Genomic DNA, 17789 nt, shown 5'->3' on the forward strand with positions numbered 1-17789 from the left:
ATTTTGACCTCTCTTGGGTTCCGTTCTATCCAAATGTGCTAATTGGATGTTTTTACTTTTGCAGGTATGTTTTTGTCAGAAGTGATCGAGAAATATTTTGTGTCGCCAACATTATTCCGAGTGATCCGTCTGGCCAGGATCGGCCGCATTCTCCGCCTTATCAAGGGTGCCAAAGGCATTCGGACACTCCTCTTCGCCCTGATGATGTCACTTCCTGCCCTGTTTAATATTGGTCTCCTCCTCTTCTTGGTCATGTTCATCTACGCGATTTTTGGCATGTCCAACTTTGCCTACGTCAAACGGGAGAATGGAATTGACGACTTGTTCAATTTCGAGACCTTTGGGAATAGTATGATCTGTTTGTTCCAGATCACTACCTCAGCTGGGTGGGATGGTCTGCTGGCTCCCATCCTGAACAAGAGGGAACCAGACTGCGATAGCCAAATGGAGCACCCGGGCAACTCCTACAAAGGCAACTGTGGCAACCCATCGGTGGCCATTTTCTTTTTTGTCAGCTACATCATCATTTGCTTCCTTATTGTGGTCAACATGTACATTGCCGTCATCCTGGAGAATTTCAGCGTGGCCACAGAAGAGAGTGCCGAGCCACTGAGCGAGGACGACTTTGAGATGTTTTACGAAGTGTGGGAACGTTTCGACCCCGACGCCACACAGTTCGTGGAGTACAGCAAACTCTCTGACTTTGCCGACGCGCTGGACCCTCCGTTGCGTATGCCTAAGCCCAACATGATTCAGCTCATCTCCATGGACTTGCCGATGGTCAGTGGCGAGCGCATCCACTGCCTTGACATCCTGTTTGCCTTCACTAAGCGAGTACTCGGGGAAGGCGGTGAGATGGATGTGTTGCGCGGGCAGATGGAGGAACGCTTTATGGCATCCAATCCTTCAAAGGTGTCGTACGAGCCAATCACCACCACTCTCCGCCGCAAGCAGGAAGACATGTCCTCCATCATCATCCAGAGAGCCTTCCGCCGCTACATGATTTGCACGGCCATAAAGAAGGCCTCGGCACTCTATAAAGAGCAGCTGAAAGAGGGCTTGCGTGACCCTGACAAGGATGTGATGGTCATCAGCAAATTCAATGAGATCTCCACCTCGGACAAAACTGACATGACCCCATCCACGGCTTCCCCTCCCTCTTACAACAGTGTGACCAAATCTGACAAAGACAAATATGAGAAAGAAAACTGTGAGAAGAAAAAAGACTTGAAAGAGCAAAAGAAATAGACCCCCCCCCCCCCACCCCCCATTGTCATGTGCTTGTATGTTGATTGCTAGGAGTTGACGAATGTCCCAAATAGAGGAGGGCAAGTTTGTTGTGTATACACCGTAAATTCACAAGGACATCTAAAGGGACCAAATCATCCAGAAGTCACTGCAAGACTGAAAAGACTCATGCAAACACTTGTGATTTTCTGTTTGGTCGTTTTGTTAATTGACACACTCCGGTGTATTCTAAGTTGTCTGTAGTTAGTGCTGCTGCTGCTATAAATACACTGTCATTAATTTAAAAATGGCTGTATTACTAAAAACTACTCTACTATTGTTTTCTTCTTTTGGCTGGTAAGGGGATGAAGTCAAAGTTTTTTGACCAGTAAATCTCAAGATGGCAAAAATACTTAACTCCTCCAATCGGGGAAGGATTTTCGCCCTTTTCTATCAGATGATCGTGGTCTCAGAATCAGCCCCCCACCCCTCCTCCTTGCCGCTTTGACTACTGAAGGCAGAAAATTGAATTTCGAATCGCTACTGTCACCTGTGGCCGGAAAATGAAACTACATTTTGCCTTCTTCAAGTGCACAACACGCACATGATGGCACATCCGCAGACAGAGGGTGAGAAATTCAAACCCAAATCCAGTCTGAAAACTATTGGCCAGAGGCTTGCAGGTGTTCAAATTATGAACAGCTAAGGTGTTAATCTACTAATTAAAAAATGTTCAAATAAAAAGGCTACTGTAAATATATGTTTTGGGCAAATTGTTACAAAGTGCATCTTTAACGAAAGAAAATTTGTCCAGTCACTTTGCCATTGAAAGTTATTTCAGCCCGGCTCAAAACAAACCATGCAATCAATTTGTGTATTTGCTGTGACGTATTCTTCGTGAGCAACGTGACTCTTTGGCGCTGGAGGTCTATCGTCACACAAATCCTCAAGTTTTTACCGCAAAGACGACATAAGTCATTCACTACTGTCTCTCTTTGAGTAGCCATGTTGAATTTATTCCGTATCCGCCCACTGCTACTGTTTACTCACGGACTTGCATATGAATATTATATACAGTATTTAATATGTACTACTCTTCCACACATATTCCCTGATCGGATCCTGTTTGGTAAGCACCTCAGAAATGCGCTTGATACCAACAGTACTCATCTACTAGTTACAGCAATGAGTCTGGTTTCCAGGCTAGAAAATCATGGAGCTGATGAAGCCATAAAACAAAATATAACAGCAATTCCACATCCTGGTCAAGTATATGAAGCTGAAGCCAAAACCAATAGCTAATGGTGCAGCTCCACAACAAGCTATTGAGGTCAATAGTCCGAAGAAAACATCGAAAGACCTTTGACACCACTGTTTTTCCGTTCTATGAGTCATCAATAATCAGCCTAACGCAGCAAGTAAAAGGGGAATTGTAGAGTGTGACTAGCCTCACTTTCTCAATGGGATACAATTAGGCAAAAAGCTCAAATCATCAGAAAAGAGGTTTATTTCTATGCATTTATTGTAGAGATTTGTTGGCCAGTTCCGATGAAACTGTGGCTCAGTCAGTTGACAAGCTAGAATTGTTTTTCACTTTGATCTATACTTTCTTAACCCAACCTTTACTAAGCAAAGGAACATATTTGACGTGGGGAAAACGCTCAGAGCACACCAACAATCTAAAAATGCCACCAAAAGTGGATACACATGTTTAATTATGTACGTTCTGCTATCTCATAGAAGAGTATGCTGGCGTAGATAGAGGATCAAAGATGCCCTATTTGTAGTAGGCTATGTATTTACAGACTAACAAAATTTGATAATTTCTTGCAGCACACCTGATCTCCCACTCACTGGCTAAAAATCACTGATCTATACCATAGGCCCTACATTAAAATAGGAGTTGCTTTCCATCTTCACTAAATGTGCTTTACAGGGCAACACTGCCTCGCCTGCCTGACTTTGAATGGGGGGAAAAATTATGTATTTCACAGTTACAAGAAAATTCAAACCCCTCCCTGTCCGGTACATGACACAGTGAAGTTGAATGTACGCAAGCAGAATGAATATTTATGTTGTGGCTCTCATTGCATTTTTCAATTTTGTAACTTTTGGTTTTAAATCTTCAACTCAGCTATTTTGTACATAGTATTGCAAAGTTCCTCTGGCTAATACAAGTATACATCTGTTCATTTTCTACCAGCCTATTCCAAATGACTTTGGCAAGAAGTCTGTCAATCACTCACATTCATTGTGGCGGCTGTGGCTCAGGGTGTAGAGACGGTCGTTAAGTAACCAGAAGATCGGCTGTTTGATCCCCGCTCTCCCCAAGTCATGTGTCGTTGTGTCCTTGGGCAAGGCACTTTACACACACTGCCTCCAGTGCTACTCCCACTGGTGTATGGAAGGTGCGAATGTTTGGCGGTGGTCGGAGGGGGCGAAGGCGCACACTGGCAGCCATGCTTCTGTAAGTAGCTTACCACAGTGTGAATGTGTGAGTGCATGAATAATGTATCCATTCTCTTTGTGTGTCTAGAAAAGCGCTATATAAATCTGATTGTTATTATTCACACCTGCATGGGAATTTATGATAATCTAAAGTGGGATTGTCTCCAGTTTCGCTGGCTTCTTCTCACCTTTCACAAACATGCATGTTAGGTTCTGCAGCTCACCTGTGACCCAAAACAGGATCAGTGGTAGAAAATGAATGAAAGGATAGATAGAGTAGTATGAGGTCACACTTTTGATAGTAAGGGTGAATTGTACAAGTATGTGTTAAGATGGGCTAATGGATCCAACTATGGAGCTTGTGGTGTGATATTGCTCTAGTGCCTCTGTACAAGACAACAAATCTGTTGTATTGCCCCTAAATAGTGAAATATTCCTGTTTCCATTCTCCCAACTCACAAAACAAAACAATACAAAATACAGTGGTGCCTTGAAATTTGAGTTTAATTTGTTCTGGGATCAAATGATTAGTTACTTGACTGCTGCTTAACAAGATCTAGTTTCTAGATTGAGAACATGCCAACACATGACCCAGTTACAGTATGTCACTGTTAAATACTGTAAGTGGTTTGTTTTTGTGATTTGTAAATAACAATATAACAATTTTGGGTCAAGGTTTGTATTGTGCATGATTTAAGAGCACTTTTTCCTCTTTTTTTTTTCTTCTTTTTTTATTGCGGGGCAGCAACCAGTGGTTGACTGGTTAGCACGTCCGCCTCCCAGTGCAGAGGATGTGAGATCCAGTCCGGCCTTCCTGGGTGGAGTTTGCATGTTCTCCCCGTACTTCCGTGGGTTTTCTCCGGGTACTCCGGTTTCCTCCCACATTCCAAAGACATGCATGGCAGGTTAATTGAACACTCCAAATTGTGTGTGTGTGTGTGTGTATGTGTGTGTAAGAGAGTGAGTGAGATACTTCCATCCATCCGTTTTCTATAGGCCTACAACTTATCCTGTTCAGGGTCATGGGAAGCTGGAGCCTATCCCAGCTGCAGGTGAGAGGCAGGGTACAGCATACTGATCAATAACAGGTCAAAGAGAGAAACCTCGATGTATAAATGTTTTACTAATGACCAAGTCATCATCAATTTGTCATGCATATGATAAAACCCCAGCAGTTATCTAAAGACACAAACAATTCATAAACCATCTCTAATTGCTCATGTGGTGTTTTAGTGAACTGCTTGCAGGAACGGATTTCTGTCTGCACACATGATCTTATTGTTTAAATGCCAAAAGAATAAAATTACATATTTTTACAAAATTGTGTCTTTTTAAATGTATTTATATAATTGTTTTTATTATCAGTCAATAGTGCTAATACTGAATCATTGGTTCATTAATTTGACACAATACATTTTTGTCTTCTTCCTCAAGATGATTATTGTTCCATTGAAACACATCTGATTTTCGTGGAAATAAGGAATACCTAGCTACCCAAGCGTTGAAATTTGAAAACCTTAACTCCGCCCCCATGTTAAAACACTGCCAATAAATTTAAACTGAAATAAAGAAGTACTTAAAACCAGAGAATTGACACTAAAAACCTGTGACACTCAGAAAAAGGAGTGTAAAACAAATCTGCAGATCATAATACAAAAAATATGCTTAAAGAAAATAGTGTCTGTATTTTATTTTTCAATACAACCTTTTACAATGCCAATACTTGTTTCAATGTCAATGGAGCTTTTTCCACAATGACAAAAAAAAAAAATGTCAATACCAAAATCTTATTATTATTAAAGTGCATATGAAGATTACAATAGGGTTAGTAGAAAGAGGAACGAAAAGATTAAGACGAGTCGAGACGACCATCACCGTTGACCTGCTCTTTCCATTCCAGTTACCTGGTAACCGTCAGTGACCCCAACCTATGATTCACCGAACCCCTGTATTCTTACCAATAATGCTTTGAAAAACATCCTTTTAAAAAAAAAAAAAAAAAAAAACTATTTCAGTGCCCTCGAGGGAGGATTGCATACAGCTGCCAGAGGGTAATAACCAGACGTGTCATGAAATGGCTTTTAAAATACCGATAAAAAACGACAGTATTGAAAATAATCACGTCTCACGCCGCTAGGTGGTGACAATGTATCTTTAAGATGGTCGTCAGCCGTCAATAAACACAGAAGAAAAACACATACGCGCATGCGCACCAGAGTGCGGTCGACGTAAATAGATGAGGAAATGCGGGGGTGTAGGATTCGTCCATAAAGGAATTTTTAAGATGCAATCCCTTTTCGTAGTTTCATACACTCGCCCTTTTAACAACTGTTGCGATGCTTTAAATTTTAGGTCGTTTTTAAGCTAGCCACTTATCTATCTCTTCCACTTGTCATCAACTTCTTTTGTCTTATTGTCGAGGCCCAAATGTCCACTGACTGTACCTCAGATAAAATGTCACCACGTTTTTGTTATTTTTCTCCCCTAGTTCATTAGTGGAATATGAGATGGCGTATTTATTTCAACCTCCGACATTTTCAAACCAAAATATTTAACCTCGGACGTGACTCATGGCGTCCTCAAAAGCAGATACCGGCGTAAGCAATGAGACCAATTGTTCCAAAGAAAACAGCAGCGATTCCTCGGGTGAAGCGTCTGACAACCACCAGAGATATTGCCTTGATGACCTGGTGAGCATCGCCACAGTAGGTGAGTTGCAAGTACATCTCAAATGACCAAGATCTTTATTTGGGCTTCCCAAGTAAGAGTTTTTAAGCATGCATGTAAACAGTAGGCTCTTTGCTACTTCCGGGTGGTGGAAGTGAGTGACCACCACTGACTTGAAATGAAAACGATGACAAACTTTTGATGTTGCAGCGACACCTCAAATGGTTTAGCAGTATTTTACTTGATTTATCCAGCAGAACCTATGGGCGAGTATGATAAATCAAGCGGATACCATAAATAGTTGAACAGAGTTTGCAAGACTAACTAGATGTTTAAAACATCTAAGGTCTCTTGAGCTTTGTTTAAAACCTTCCAATTTTTGCTGCTGAACTCGTTCCTGATCCTGTCCATCCATGTCACGAATATCATCAACTTTGCCACTGTCACTGTCACTTCTTACCTCCAAAATGAGGTCACAAAATAGCAGAAGTGGGCAACACTCAAGTCAGATTTAAGTTTCAAATTTTAGGAATTAGGTTTTAGTCAAGCGGTTCCGATTAAAGACTCGCCTTAACTTTAAAAAAGCAAAGAAAAAAGGAATTGTGTTTTTTGTGTGGTGCACACACATCCTGGCAACTCCCCGGTATGTAGTGTGGGTAGAGGCCACCTCATGTAGCAAGTATCATGAAGGAATCTGTAAAAGGTATTATATTTAGTTTCAAGGATTATGAATTCTTGATCAAATTTGGGGAAAGCATGCAAGGTTGGCCTTTGCTACTCAAAAGATAAGAGATTAAAAAACTATTACATCTAACTTCAGCCGCAGTCCCTGAAAGAGGTGGAAGTACTCTACGGTGCGTATGTGAAGTGGCCGTCCGTCAATGTTTCCGTCATTCGACAGCAAAACGGGCGTCCGACATTGATGGACTGAGAAAGTCCATTGGGACTGACCCTGTTATTGATTACGCTGGTCAGGGTATGTAGACTAAGATGTCTGTACAATGTTTAAAGATGATGTGTGTATTTATTTTGGTCCGTATGTATTTGGTGTAAATCTGACTGACCGACTGCTATTTGGACTAGCAGTACACGTTTTCATTAGGGATATTCATATTGCAGATGTTTTAGTTTTTTCGGTTCTTGTTTTATGACTGCCCAGTGCCCATTTGAAATAAACTTAAACTTCCAATAAAAGAAGCTAGGCTAGCTGTACGTTTATCTCATAATAAGATGTGGTTGGAAAGAGATTTTTTTTTTGCCTGAATGACTTACGAAACATGTTTATACAAACACTCAGTACATCCAGGTGACCCTCAATTTGTGTCTGTCAACAGCAAAAGCTTCTGATCGCTTCCTATTGGCTATCGTTCCATTTCACTTCATAATTACAGAGCCTGGGCATTTGCAACATAACATACAATAAATATTGAACAGGTTCATCATTTTAAATGTTGGACCTGAGGAAAAAATCACACTTCCTACACCCTACATTGCCGGATTATGACATCCCTTCATTTTCTATTCAGGATAATCTTTTCGAGACATACAAATCTGGCTTTTTGATCAGAAGTGGAGGTGGGAATGCTCCAATTGGGTCATTACAGCAGTTTATCATTTAATAATGCTTCCTTGTGTCCCCGTTATTTAGGTACAGGAACTTTTGGACGAGTATACCTGGTTAGGGACAAGAAGAGCAGGGCCTTCTATGCTCTGAAACAGATGAGGATCCCTGATGTGATCCGCCTGAAGCAGGAGCAGCATGTACACAACGAGAAGGCGGTTCTAAAAGAGGTCAACCACCCCTTCCTCATACGACTGTGAGTTTGTTCCCCACGGACTCCTGCACAGGCCTACCCCAATCATATTCTCATACAAGCACAAAGTGACAACCTTGCCTATGTGAGACTCAAGATCAAACACTTGACTGGTTGTTGTCCAAGTCTACTTAAACAAAGACTCAAAAAGAATAGTCAGCACATACCAGTCACGTCTGCGCTTATTTTCTTAGCTCAAATCATTTCAGTTGTCCTCAGTCTTCCCCTTAGCTCAAATAATTTCAGTAGTTCTTAACTGTTTGCTTGGCTAGCTTGCTTGGTACATACTTATGACCTATTTTATCCTTTGTCTTAGCTAATAAAAATAAAAATAAAAATTAACAATTTGTCATATCACATCCTGGTCATACACGCACACTCATGGACTAAATTGTTGCTACCCCTCTGTTAATGAAAGAAAAACCCACAATGATCACTAAAATATCTTGAAATTGACAGAAATAATGCATAAAAAAATCTAAATTAACCAATACAATTAGGGTATTGGCTGTTTTTACATGGACATTATTCGGATTTAAAGCCTTGGAACAAAGATGCTTCATGTTTCTACACACACCATTCGGGATATTCTGAGCCGATCAAGCCCATTCCGATCAAGATTTCATTCTGAACGATTGTCGATTGATAATCCGATCAACACGCATGAATGCAGTTTAATCAGAATGGCGAGGCTGCATCCAGCATGTCTTGACGTAAATGCGTCGTGACGTCATCGTTTCTGCTCTTTAAAATGGTGGCGTCTTGACAAGAGTACATCTGCGAGAGGAGAACTTGTTTGAAATTACTTGGGGCTTGTTTTTATCAAGTTCTTGTTTCAATAAAAGTGTTAAAACGATCACAACTACTGTGCTAAATGACGAATGAACTCATCTTGATAAAGCACGTGATCGATGTTTCACGGCTGCCGCGGGGCTGACCTGATTAGCAGAGTGGAACAGGTGACCACAGATCTTCAATCGGAATGACAAAAAAAGTCTCCATGTAAACATGGCTGGTGTTTTATTTTTGTTTTTATTATTTTATCATATGCTGTTTAATTATCTATACCAGTGACCTGTAGTAAAGAGCAGGTCAATGAAGTGCTCTTCCACTTGATGGCCGAAGGTACAGTTAACCTTTATCCTTTTGTTGCCTTTCATACAGCAGATTAATTGCTTTGTGTTCAATCATTATTTCAAGATGTATAGTTTTTGTTTTGTGGTGTTCCATGAGATTTTGCCTGGGCTCAATAAAGTTTAGGAAACAGTGATGTAGACTTTCATCAACTTTTTATTTTCCTTGTCAGGTTTTGGACACACCACGATGAATGCTTCCTTTATATGTTGATGGACTACGTGCCTGGCGGCGAGCTATTCAGCTACCTTCGCAGCCGAGGCCGCTTCAGTAACGCCACCGGTCTGTTCTACGCCTCTGAGATTGTGTGCGCTATCGAGTATCTCCACTCCAAAGACATAGTTTACCGTGACCTGAAGCCTGAGAACATCCTGCTGGACAGGGAAGGCCACATCCGACTGACTGATTTTGGCTTTGCAAAGAAGCTTTCTGACAGGTAAAATCAATATCCATGTTGTTGATTTGTTAAGTTTGATAAGATTTACTGTTCCTAAAACTCACAAATGAAAGCATGTGTCGTCACTTTTTTAACAAGATGCCTGCCGTAGGGTGGAGGGTGATGTTACGCAAAACAGTTTAACTGCTGGTCATTGATAAGTTGTCATGTTAGTATGATAATGTACATATAATGTTTACTTTTTTTTATCATTCACAGTACATGTGGCTCTCATGGTGGGGTTACACGTGAAAAATAGTTGGTACCATTCTGTTAAATAAAGAAGGAGCAATATAAATACAAATATAGAGTCACACAAGAAGAGTTTCACAACTGACCCAGTAAGATGCAACATTAGTCATTTTTACAAAAAATAAATGTATGTTAGTGAGTATTATTTTGTTGCGCAACCTTCACTGCAATCAAACCATGTCTAACTCAATGAGACGTGTGCGCCTGTCAACGTAAAATAAGCAAAGGCTCAATTTTCATTCATTCATTTTCCATAAATATTATTTTTTGTCACTTTAACTTTCAAGTTAGATAACATCATGTTGTTTTTCTTTTACAGTAGGGTACCAAGAATGTAAATGTGTATGTCAGACATAAAAAAATATCAGCTGTTAGGGGTCATTTGCATAAATGATGACTTTTCCTTATATAATCATATGAAATTATGAAACAAGATAGTCATTCAAAGGTTTCCAATATAACACATGACACACACACTTGTAACTAATAATGAGGTCAATACTTGTCCGAATGTTTTTGGAGTCTGGCATCATTTTGTCTTTCCCTTCCGGAGCAGAACCTGGACTCTGTGCGGCACCCCAGAGTATCTTGCTCCAGAAGTTATCCAGAGCAAAGGTCATTGCCGTGCAGTAGACTGGTGGGCTCTCGGCATCCTCATCTTTGAAATGTTGGCTGGGTGCGTACTGCCATACACACACTACTGATTGTAAGTCACAGACACCGAGTCATCTATGTACGCCGGTCATATTTATAATAAGGGAGAACAATTAAATGCTCTTCCCTTAGATGGCAGAAGGTTCAATTAACCTGTTGCATTCATAAAACAGGAGATAAGAAATTGTGTTCAACTACATAAGCCACAATTTCATAGTGAATCAGTAAAAAAAAAAAAAAAGTGTGACTAAATGTAGACAAGATCATTATTATTTTAGTGCGGTATTTGTTTGGTGCTGTGCCGTGAATTTTTTTTATGTAAAATATGTGCCATAGCTTAATGTTTGGGAAGCACACTAAAGGTTCTACTGTATATGGTCACCAAAGCAATGATAAAAATATTTACATTATTCTTGTTCTGATTCCTTCTCTTCACAGGCATCCACCTTTTTTTGATGACAACCCATTTGGAATCTACCAGAAGATCCTGGCAGGAAAACTGGATTTCCCACGGCATCTGGATTTCTACGTCAAGTATGTGTTTTTTACCAAAAGAAAGAAAAGCAAATCTTAATGGGCTTTTATGAGTCTCACCTTGCTGAAGAATTTAAATTCATCTTAGGCCATGTACACACGTAGCAGGGTATTTTTTTTTAAACTGATATTTCCCTCTTCTGGGTGTCGGAAAAAAATAGTGTCCACACCACCACGTTTGTAGAAAATAAAACATCCACAGCTAACTGCATTAATGCGTTTTTAAGTATGTTCATAACAATTCCAGACCTTAAGGTGGCAACAGTTCCCCAAATCCTATCCAATCAGAGTACGCCTCCGTCTGGCAACGCCTCTTTCATAAATTGGGCCGACAATGAGATGCATGCCAAGCCTCTAGGTGGCAGTAGTTAGACAAATACTGCTCATCGCTTGACGTCACTTCACCATAGTCACAAGCGCGGACTGTCAGCCACTGATCTGTATGTATGCGGATCTGCTGTCAGTGCACACAATACTTATTATTATTATTATTATTATTAATAATTTTAAAAAAAATACTTGTAAACAGTCAATGAGTGAAATAAATGATGATAAACGGAGTATAGATACAAAATCTTAAAAAGCTTCACTTCTTTTTTTTTTTTAACAACTTTTTTCCCACTCACCACACACACATACAAACATGAGCTCCCTGGTGGGGGAAGCAAATCCACGCCGCCTTTTTTTCTTCTTCTTTTTTTAACAACTTGAGGCATGTGAGAGTGACGTGTGTAGAGGACGACGTAAAACTTCGCTTACAAACGGACACACGCGACCGCGGAGCCAGAGAAATACACAAATCTTCACTTTGGCCGGTGTTTTTAGAAACCTTCGTTTGTAAAGAAAAAAAAATCCCCGCGGGCGTGTGGATGACAGGGCAAGCCGCAGAAAAATATCTCCCGTTTGCAAAAAAAAAAAAAACGGCTACGTGTATACATGGCCTTAAAGATAGTGATTGTGGTCAAATTTGCCTGGAACGGGACAACTCTATACAAGTTAATTTTTTTTTGTTGATCATTTGATATTCCGAAAGTATTTTGACAGTGACTACTTCTACATTATTGGGGTTATTTGTTGGAGCAGTACAGTAATTTCTGGACTATAAGCTGTGCTACCTAAATTTGGGGAATACTCGAGTTTGTTACACATATAAGCCACACCCGACTGTAAGGCGCAGGTGTTTTTAATGTTACCGCACCGGGACTTCCCGCTACTTTCTTTTCTATAATGAGGGCGCAAATTGTCTCACTCTCGTTCAGTCACTCCTACTTTATTTGGGCTCACTTCTTTTGTTTTGCTCTGCCTGACGCTCTTGCGCTACATTTTATAATGCGCCCCCCTTGTGATCTGATGGATAAGCCGCGCCTTTGTATTAGCCGCAGGGTCAAATGCAAGTGAAAAAAGTTGCGGCTTATTGTCCAGAAATTACTGTAGTTGTTTCAAAGTTTTTTTCCCCCCACAAGTACCACCTCAAAATATTCTTATATCATTCAGTAAAACAGTGTACAGTAGCATAGTAGTCCTCATTGATTATCAAGAACAAGACCGAGGTTTTATTTCCTAAAACTAAACTGTACTGGATAAAACATTTTACACAGTTTGAACATTTAATGCAGTGAATCTTTTGTTTATCACTACAGCTAGCACATGTACTACTTGAGGTATGTATACTTCAAAATGGCAAATCACAATTGTAAAGTATAGTCAAATAACAACCATGACTTTTCCAAAAACCTGATGAAAGCGCTGTATAAAAAGCAAACAATTACCATACTTTTGACTTCACACTTTAAGTGTGACATGACAATTTTGGTAGAAAGTCAAAATAATACACATCATTTCATGGCTGCCAAAAATTCAAATACTGTACATATCAACCCTTGTGAGGAATAAGTGGTTTGAAAAAATGGATGGATGTTTTTTTTTCCTGTGAGATTTTTTTCTTCCAGTGCGATATTGCTGTAGCGATGTGCGATATTTGCCACTAGGGGGTGCCTTGGAGCAGCAATCTGAGATAAAGATTTACAGAGTGTTTGTTTTCCACAGGGACCTAATCAAGAAGTTTCTGGTAATTGACCGAGCCAGAAGGCTGGGCAACATGAAAGTGAGTCGGAATGTCTTTTCTTTGCATTGAACAGCTGAAAACTAATATCATGTAACACCTCATATTTGCCCTATAGTAATGTTTGGGTGACTCCATATGGTCACTTTATGACATTTTCTAAGTGAACTTTAAAGGTAAATATGTGATCAGATCAGATCACATCAGATTTTACATGTTTATTTTTATATGAAGTTGGTTGTAATATTGTATTAAATGTACAGCCTTCTTTCTATTTCTTCAGAATGGGGCAGATGACGTGAAAAAGCACCGATGGTTTAAGGCCATCGATTGGGAGATCGTTCCGCTGAGAAAACTGAAGGTAAGTCATTTCTTAGCGTTGAAATAGTTGTTGAGGACCCATACAGAGTACTTTAAATTTGAAAATGCAACAGAAATGGGAACATTCTTTTTTTAGATAAACATTTAATAAAGACAATTTGCTATGCATTGTAAAATAGTCAATACATTTTCCAAAATTTGCATCATGTAAATTGAATGTCCTCTCAAAGTAAATTCACACTCAATAATGTCTAAAATGTTGTCGTCTGCAGACAACATAAGTGAGTGCCGTCCAGTTGAGCCCGTATTGCCCAAATTTTGTTTTCAGCACTGCCTTAAAATTCCCAGCAAATTGTCAATTGGGTTTTATAGCGAAGGCATGGAGAGAGAAAAATTCTGAAGTATTGTACAATCGAGTCAGTCTCGACAATATTCAATAATTGTTTCTCATTGAGTTTAAAATATTACGTTAATTTCAATAATTAAACTGCAACTTCTAACTGTAACTTTTCTGGGTAAATCCACAGCCGCCAATAGTTCCCAAAGTTTCCCACGACGGCGACACCACAAACTTTGAAGTTTACCCCAATGACGAATGGAAAAAAGAACCTTGCGTTCCACCAAGAGACTTGGAAATCTTCAAAAACTTCTGACAACTCAGTGTTTTGTTCATAGAAAGAAAAAGAAAACTTTGCAAAGAACAAATTTGCAGAGAATACAGTCGACCCTCACATATTCGTGCTTCGATATCTGCAAATTGATTCTCTTTTTTTGGGTGTGTTTGTTTGTTTAAAAAATTGCTTGTTTGCGATGTTCTGTAACGTGGGTAAAAAAAAAAAACCCACTGGAAATAATTTTTATTTTTTAATGACAAAAAAAAACAACTATATACACTATGCAGTGTATGACATGTAGGACCAAATCCACTAAGAACGCGCTGCGTTAATTGCACGCAGCGAAAATTGCTCCACATCTGCACCCGCAGCTTGCTCCCTCTTAACGTCCTATTCACTAAGGATTTTGCTCTAATGATATACCAGCGCAAACACGCCCACCAAGTTTGACAGCTGAGAGCAAATTTGCGCCTGATTTACCACACATGGCAATGGATTTCCGCCAAGAACACGGCAGTATAGTAACAGTTGCGATTAAGGATGATATTATCAGAAAGCGAGGTTGGACCGAAGAAGCCCAAAAGCGTTTTCCTCATTTAGCGTCATTAAAGGGATAGTTCGGGTTTTTGGACATGAATCTGTTTGGCATCCTCACCTAAAGTGGTGTGCAATCAGCACTGACTTACCGCTGACAGCGTTCTGTGACCCGGGACCCGGTCCAGTTTTGGTCTAGACGAAAGTAGTCCTGCAAGTTGGCTGGGGTCACGGAAATAAAGCCGTTTTTTTCTAAAAACAATGTGTGTTCAAAAGAGTGATACATTTGCATCACAAAACTGCACATTTAAAAAATAAAAAAAAAACTCTGACTCCATTACCGCCGGGCACTATTTTTCTGTTCGTATCACTGCGCGGCGTGCTGCATATCCAGGTGACAGACGCGCGTTCCACTGTAATTATAACTTTGAAAACTCACGATAACATGTCTGACGACAACGACAATATCTTTAGCACTGAGCCAAGGGGGTATCTTTATGAACCCGAATATACTGATGCCGATATTCGCCAGATGGAATTAAAACGGGCAGAAAGAGAGCGAGGAGGGATAGAGAAGTGGTACAACTTGATCAGCTGTAGCCCCGAGAGAGCGGTGACTATCACTGACAAATGGGGTGCACTTGTTTGAAGTACTCGGAAAGCGGTGAAAAGTGTGCGGAGATTACATTTTTATTGGAACAGCCTGGGAAATCACACGGCTGGACAATTATTACATATAGAACAATATAATGTAGTGTGACTTGTCACAAGAACGATGTCAGCAGACGTTTGTAATCTCCCCTTTTTATTTGTCTTCACACAACCGGATGCAGTGATACGAAAAGAAAAATAGAGCCAGGCGGTAATGGAGTCTGACTTTTTTCTAATGTGCAGTTTTGTTGTGCAAATGTTCACTCTTTTTATCACAAAATTGTTTTTAGAAGAAAAACGCTTTATTTCTGTGACCCCAGCCAATTTGCCGGACTACTTTCGTCTACACCAAACCCGGACCAGTTCTCGGGTCACAGGACGCTGTCAGGGGTAAGTTAGTTAGTACGGTTGACAGTGCAGTTAGTACTGAATTTCCCCATCTGCGTGCGTTTAGTGGATTACACGTTCCCTGATTGCTCCATTTATACTGGTTAGCGCTGCACAAATGCTACTCAAACCTTTAGTGGATCTGGCCCTTAGTGTATTGTAGTAACGACCAGTTTACCAGTTATCCGTTCAACCAAATCATCAGACCCACTCATCCAATCACAAATGTCACTGCAGCCGTCTCAGATTTGCAATTGACCGCCAAATAAGGGAGGTAGAAAAGATAGATACGATTGTGACCATGACTACGTTTACATGCAGTCAATATTTGGTTAAGGTCAAAATTTCGGTTTCTGAAACATACGGGGTAACTCATTTACATGCATGAGCGGACATTTATGAGTTACTCCCATATATGGTCATTGTAAACAATTGGAATATCCCTATCGAAATTGAAGCCTACTTATGACCAGTTTGCTGTGTAATCAAGGGTTTATTTTACACCGGGCTGCACCGCTACAGCAATTCTTCAGCATCACAATCATCAGAATTGTTGATGTGTGTGTATGAGCGTGCTTAGCTTTAAGCTGTTTGCTGCACTGTATTTTAAAGGGAACAGCAATGTTTGACAATGTAAGCATTTGAAATGCTATTGAAGACTTTTGGACTTTTTTTGAGGTTCAGCTGCTACAGGTCCGGCTAAAGACGTTGCAGAATCAGTACTCATCGCCATGGCGGATGATACGCTAAAATAACCTAAGAATAGCATGGCTAGCGCATTTAACACTGGAACTACATAAATGCTTGGATGATCGAGTCAACTTTTCACAGACGTCTGCCTGGAACCGCGTTAAAGCAGAGTGTCGTCAACTTTGCACAGCAAGATAGCAACAACAAAAAAATGAGTCAGCGTTTGGACTCTGGAGAAAAAAAATAGGCTATACTTGCTAAACTAAACTGGAAATAAATTACTGTATGCTACACCCCAGCCAGGAGTGGCCTATTGTTAAAAGTATTTTAAAAAATATATTAGTTTTTTTTTTTATATCAGGAATCTTATTTGTGTGTTTTTGCAATAGAGTCTTACGTTTTATTTAGACTTTTGAGGTCTAGATTTGCAAAGAACACTCTCACCTATAAACAACACTATTGATTTTTCTTTACCTCATTAAATGGGGAACAATAATTTACACTTGTTTAACTTCTATTTGAAGTGAAGTCGTTCAGACGCGTCTGCTACTGTTTCTCTGACTCCTACAAAAAATAAAACCCACAACCTAACATTGTATAATATAAAATTAAGCTATTGCTATTCCATTTGACACAATCATAGTTTTGTATTATTTGGTCAATTTGTGACCTTTTAAAATTGGAGCAAAATTAATAAAACTGATCTTTTTGCCCAGAATCCGATCATCTGAAAATCACGTGACTAGATTTCCAATCATGCGATTGGATCAGGACATCTCTTAACATTCATAGTTATTGGTATATTTTTGGTTTAAACTATACATAAAGCTCATTATAATCACTTATAGAGGTGCATTAGTTATTCACGGGAATTTGTTATCCATCATGAATAATTGGGGGGTCTACTGTATTCCTATTGCTTAGCATGTTATACCTCTTTTACTCCCTTTAATGAGTCATACTCTAACCATCATATCACAAAACGTGCTTTTTATACTCCCATCCACCCACCCATTTTTTAAATTAATTTTTCTGAGCCTAAACATGAGAGAAAAACAAGACTGTTACTTTCTACTTTTGAAAATGTTTTATATTTCATTGCAATGGCATATTACTTTGTGACCTCTGAACCCTGTGACTTCTTGGCCAGAAGCAAGTATTACAGGAAAATAGTACTTCCTTTTTTTGTTTACAAAAGGCAGCAAAAAGGTGCCTTGTGTTTTTTGCTGCATACTTTATTTGTTAACTTCACTTGAAATTTGTCCTCAACTTCTCATTGTGACGTGACTCAAAATAAAATTAAAATAATAAACTTTTAGCTGTTTTAAGTTGTCCTTGTCTCTTTAAAATTTCGCCAGCTGCTT

The 17789-nt window shown here is 39.7% G+C and overlaps 2 protein-coding genes across 2 annotated transcripts in view; both read left to right on the forward strand.

Annotated features, from left to right (window-relative positions):
• The window catches only part of LOC147178715 (sodium channel protein type 2 subunit alpha-like), a 35881-nt gene extending 30921 nt beyond the window's left edge, over positions 1-4960 (forward strand). The window contains exon 27 of the mRNA XM_086069046.1: positions 65-4960. Within this exon, the coding sequence (XP_085925172.1) occupies positions 65-1248 (1184 nt within the window). The 3' untranslated portion in view covers positions 1249-4960. The remainder of the gene's footprint in view (positions 1-64) is intronic.
• Positions 4961-5884: 924 nt separating this feature from the next.
• prkx (protein kinase X-linked) lies at positions 5885-17749 on the forward strand. The gene is made up of 8 exons (XM_086069258.1): positions 5885-6384; positions 7991-8159; positions 9463-9726; positions 10535-10654; positions 11071-11166; positions 13213-13270; positions 13512-13589; positions 14077-17749. Exons 1-8 carry the CDS (start codon positions 6246-6248, stop codon positions 14200-14202), a joined length of 1050 nt encoding a protein of 349 aa, XP_085925384.1. The 5' UTR covers positions 5885-6245; the 3' UTR covers positions 14203-17749.
• Positions 17750-17789: the final 40 nt, after the last annotated feature.

This window comes from Leptonotus elevatus, chromosome 2 (genome assembly GCF_054856555.1).
Source record: "Leptonotus elevatus isolate MCC_2025b chromosome 2, RoL_Lele_1.0, whole genome shotgun sequence".
Lineage (NCBI taxonomy): Eukaryota > Metazoa > Chordata > Actinopteri > Syngnathiformes > Syngnathidae > Leptonotus > Leptonotus elevatus.

Coding starts and splice junctions, on each gene's coding strand:
- prkx (XM_086069258.1), top strand. CDS start 6,246: ATGGCGTCCTCAAAAGCAGATACCGGCGTAAGCAATGAGACCAATTGT. Junction 9,727..10,534: donor GCAAAGAAGCTTTCTGACAG/GTAAAATCAATA, acceptor CTTCCGGAGCAG/AACCTGGACTCTGTGCGGCA. Junction 13,271..13,511: donor GAAGGCTGGGCAACATGAAA/GTGAGTCGGAAT, acceptor CTATTTCTTCAG/AATGGGGCAGATGACGTGAA.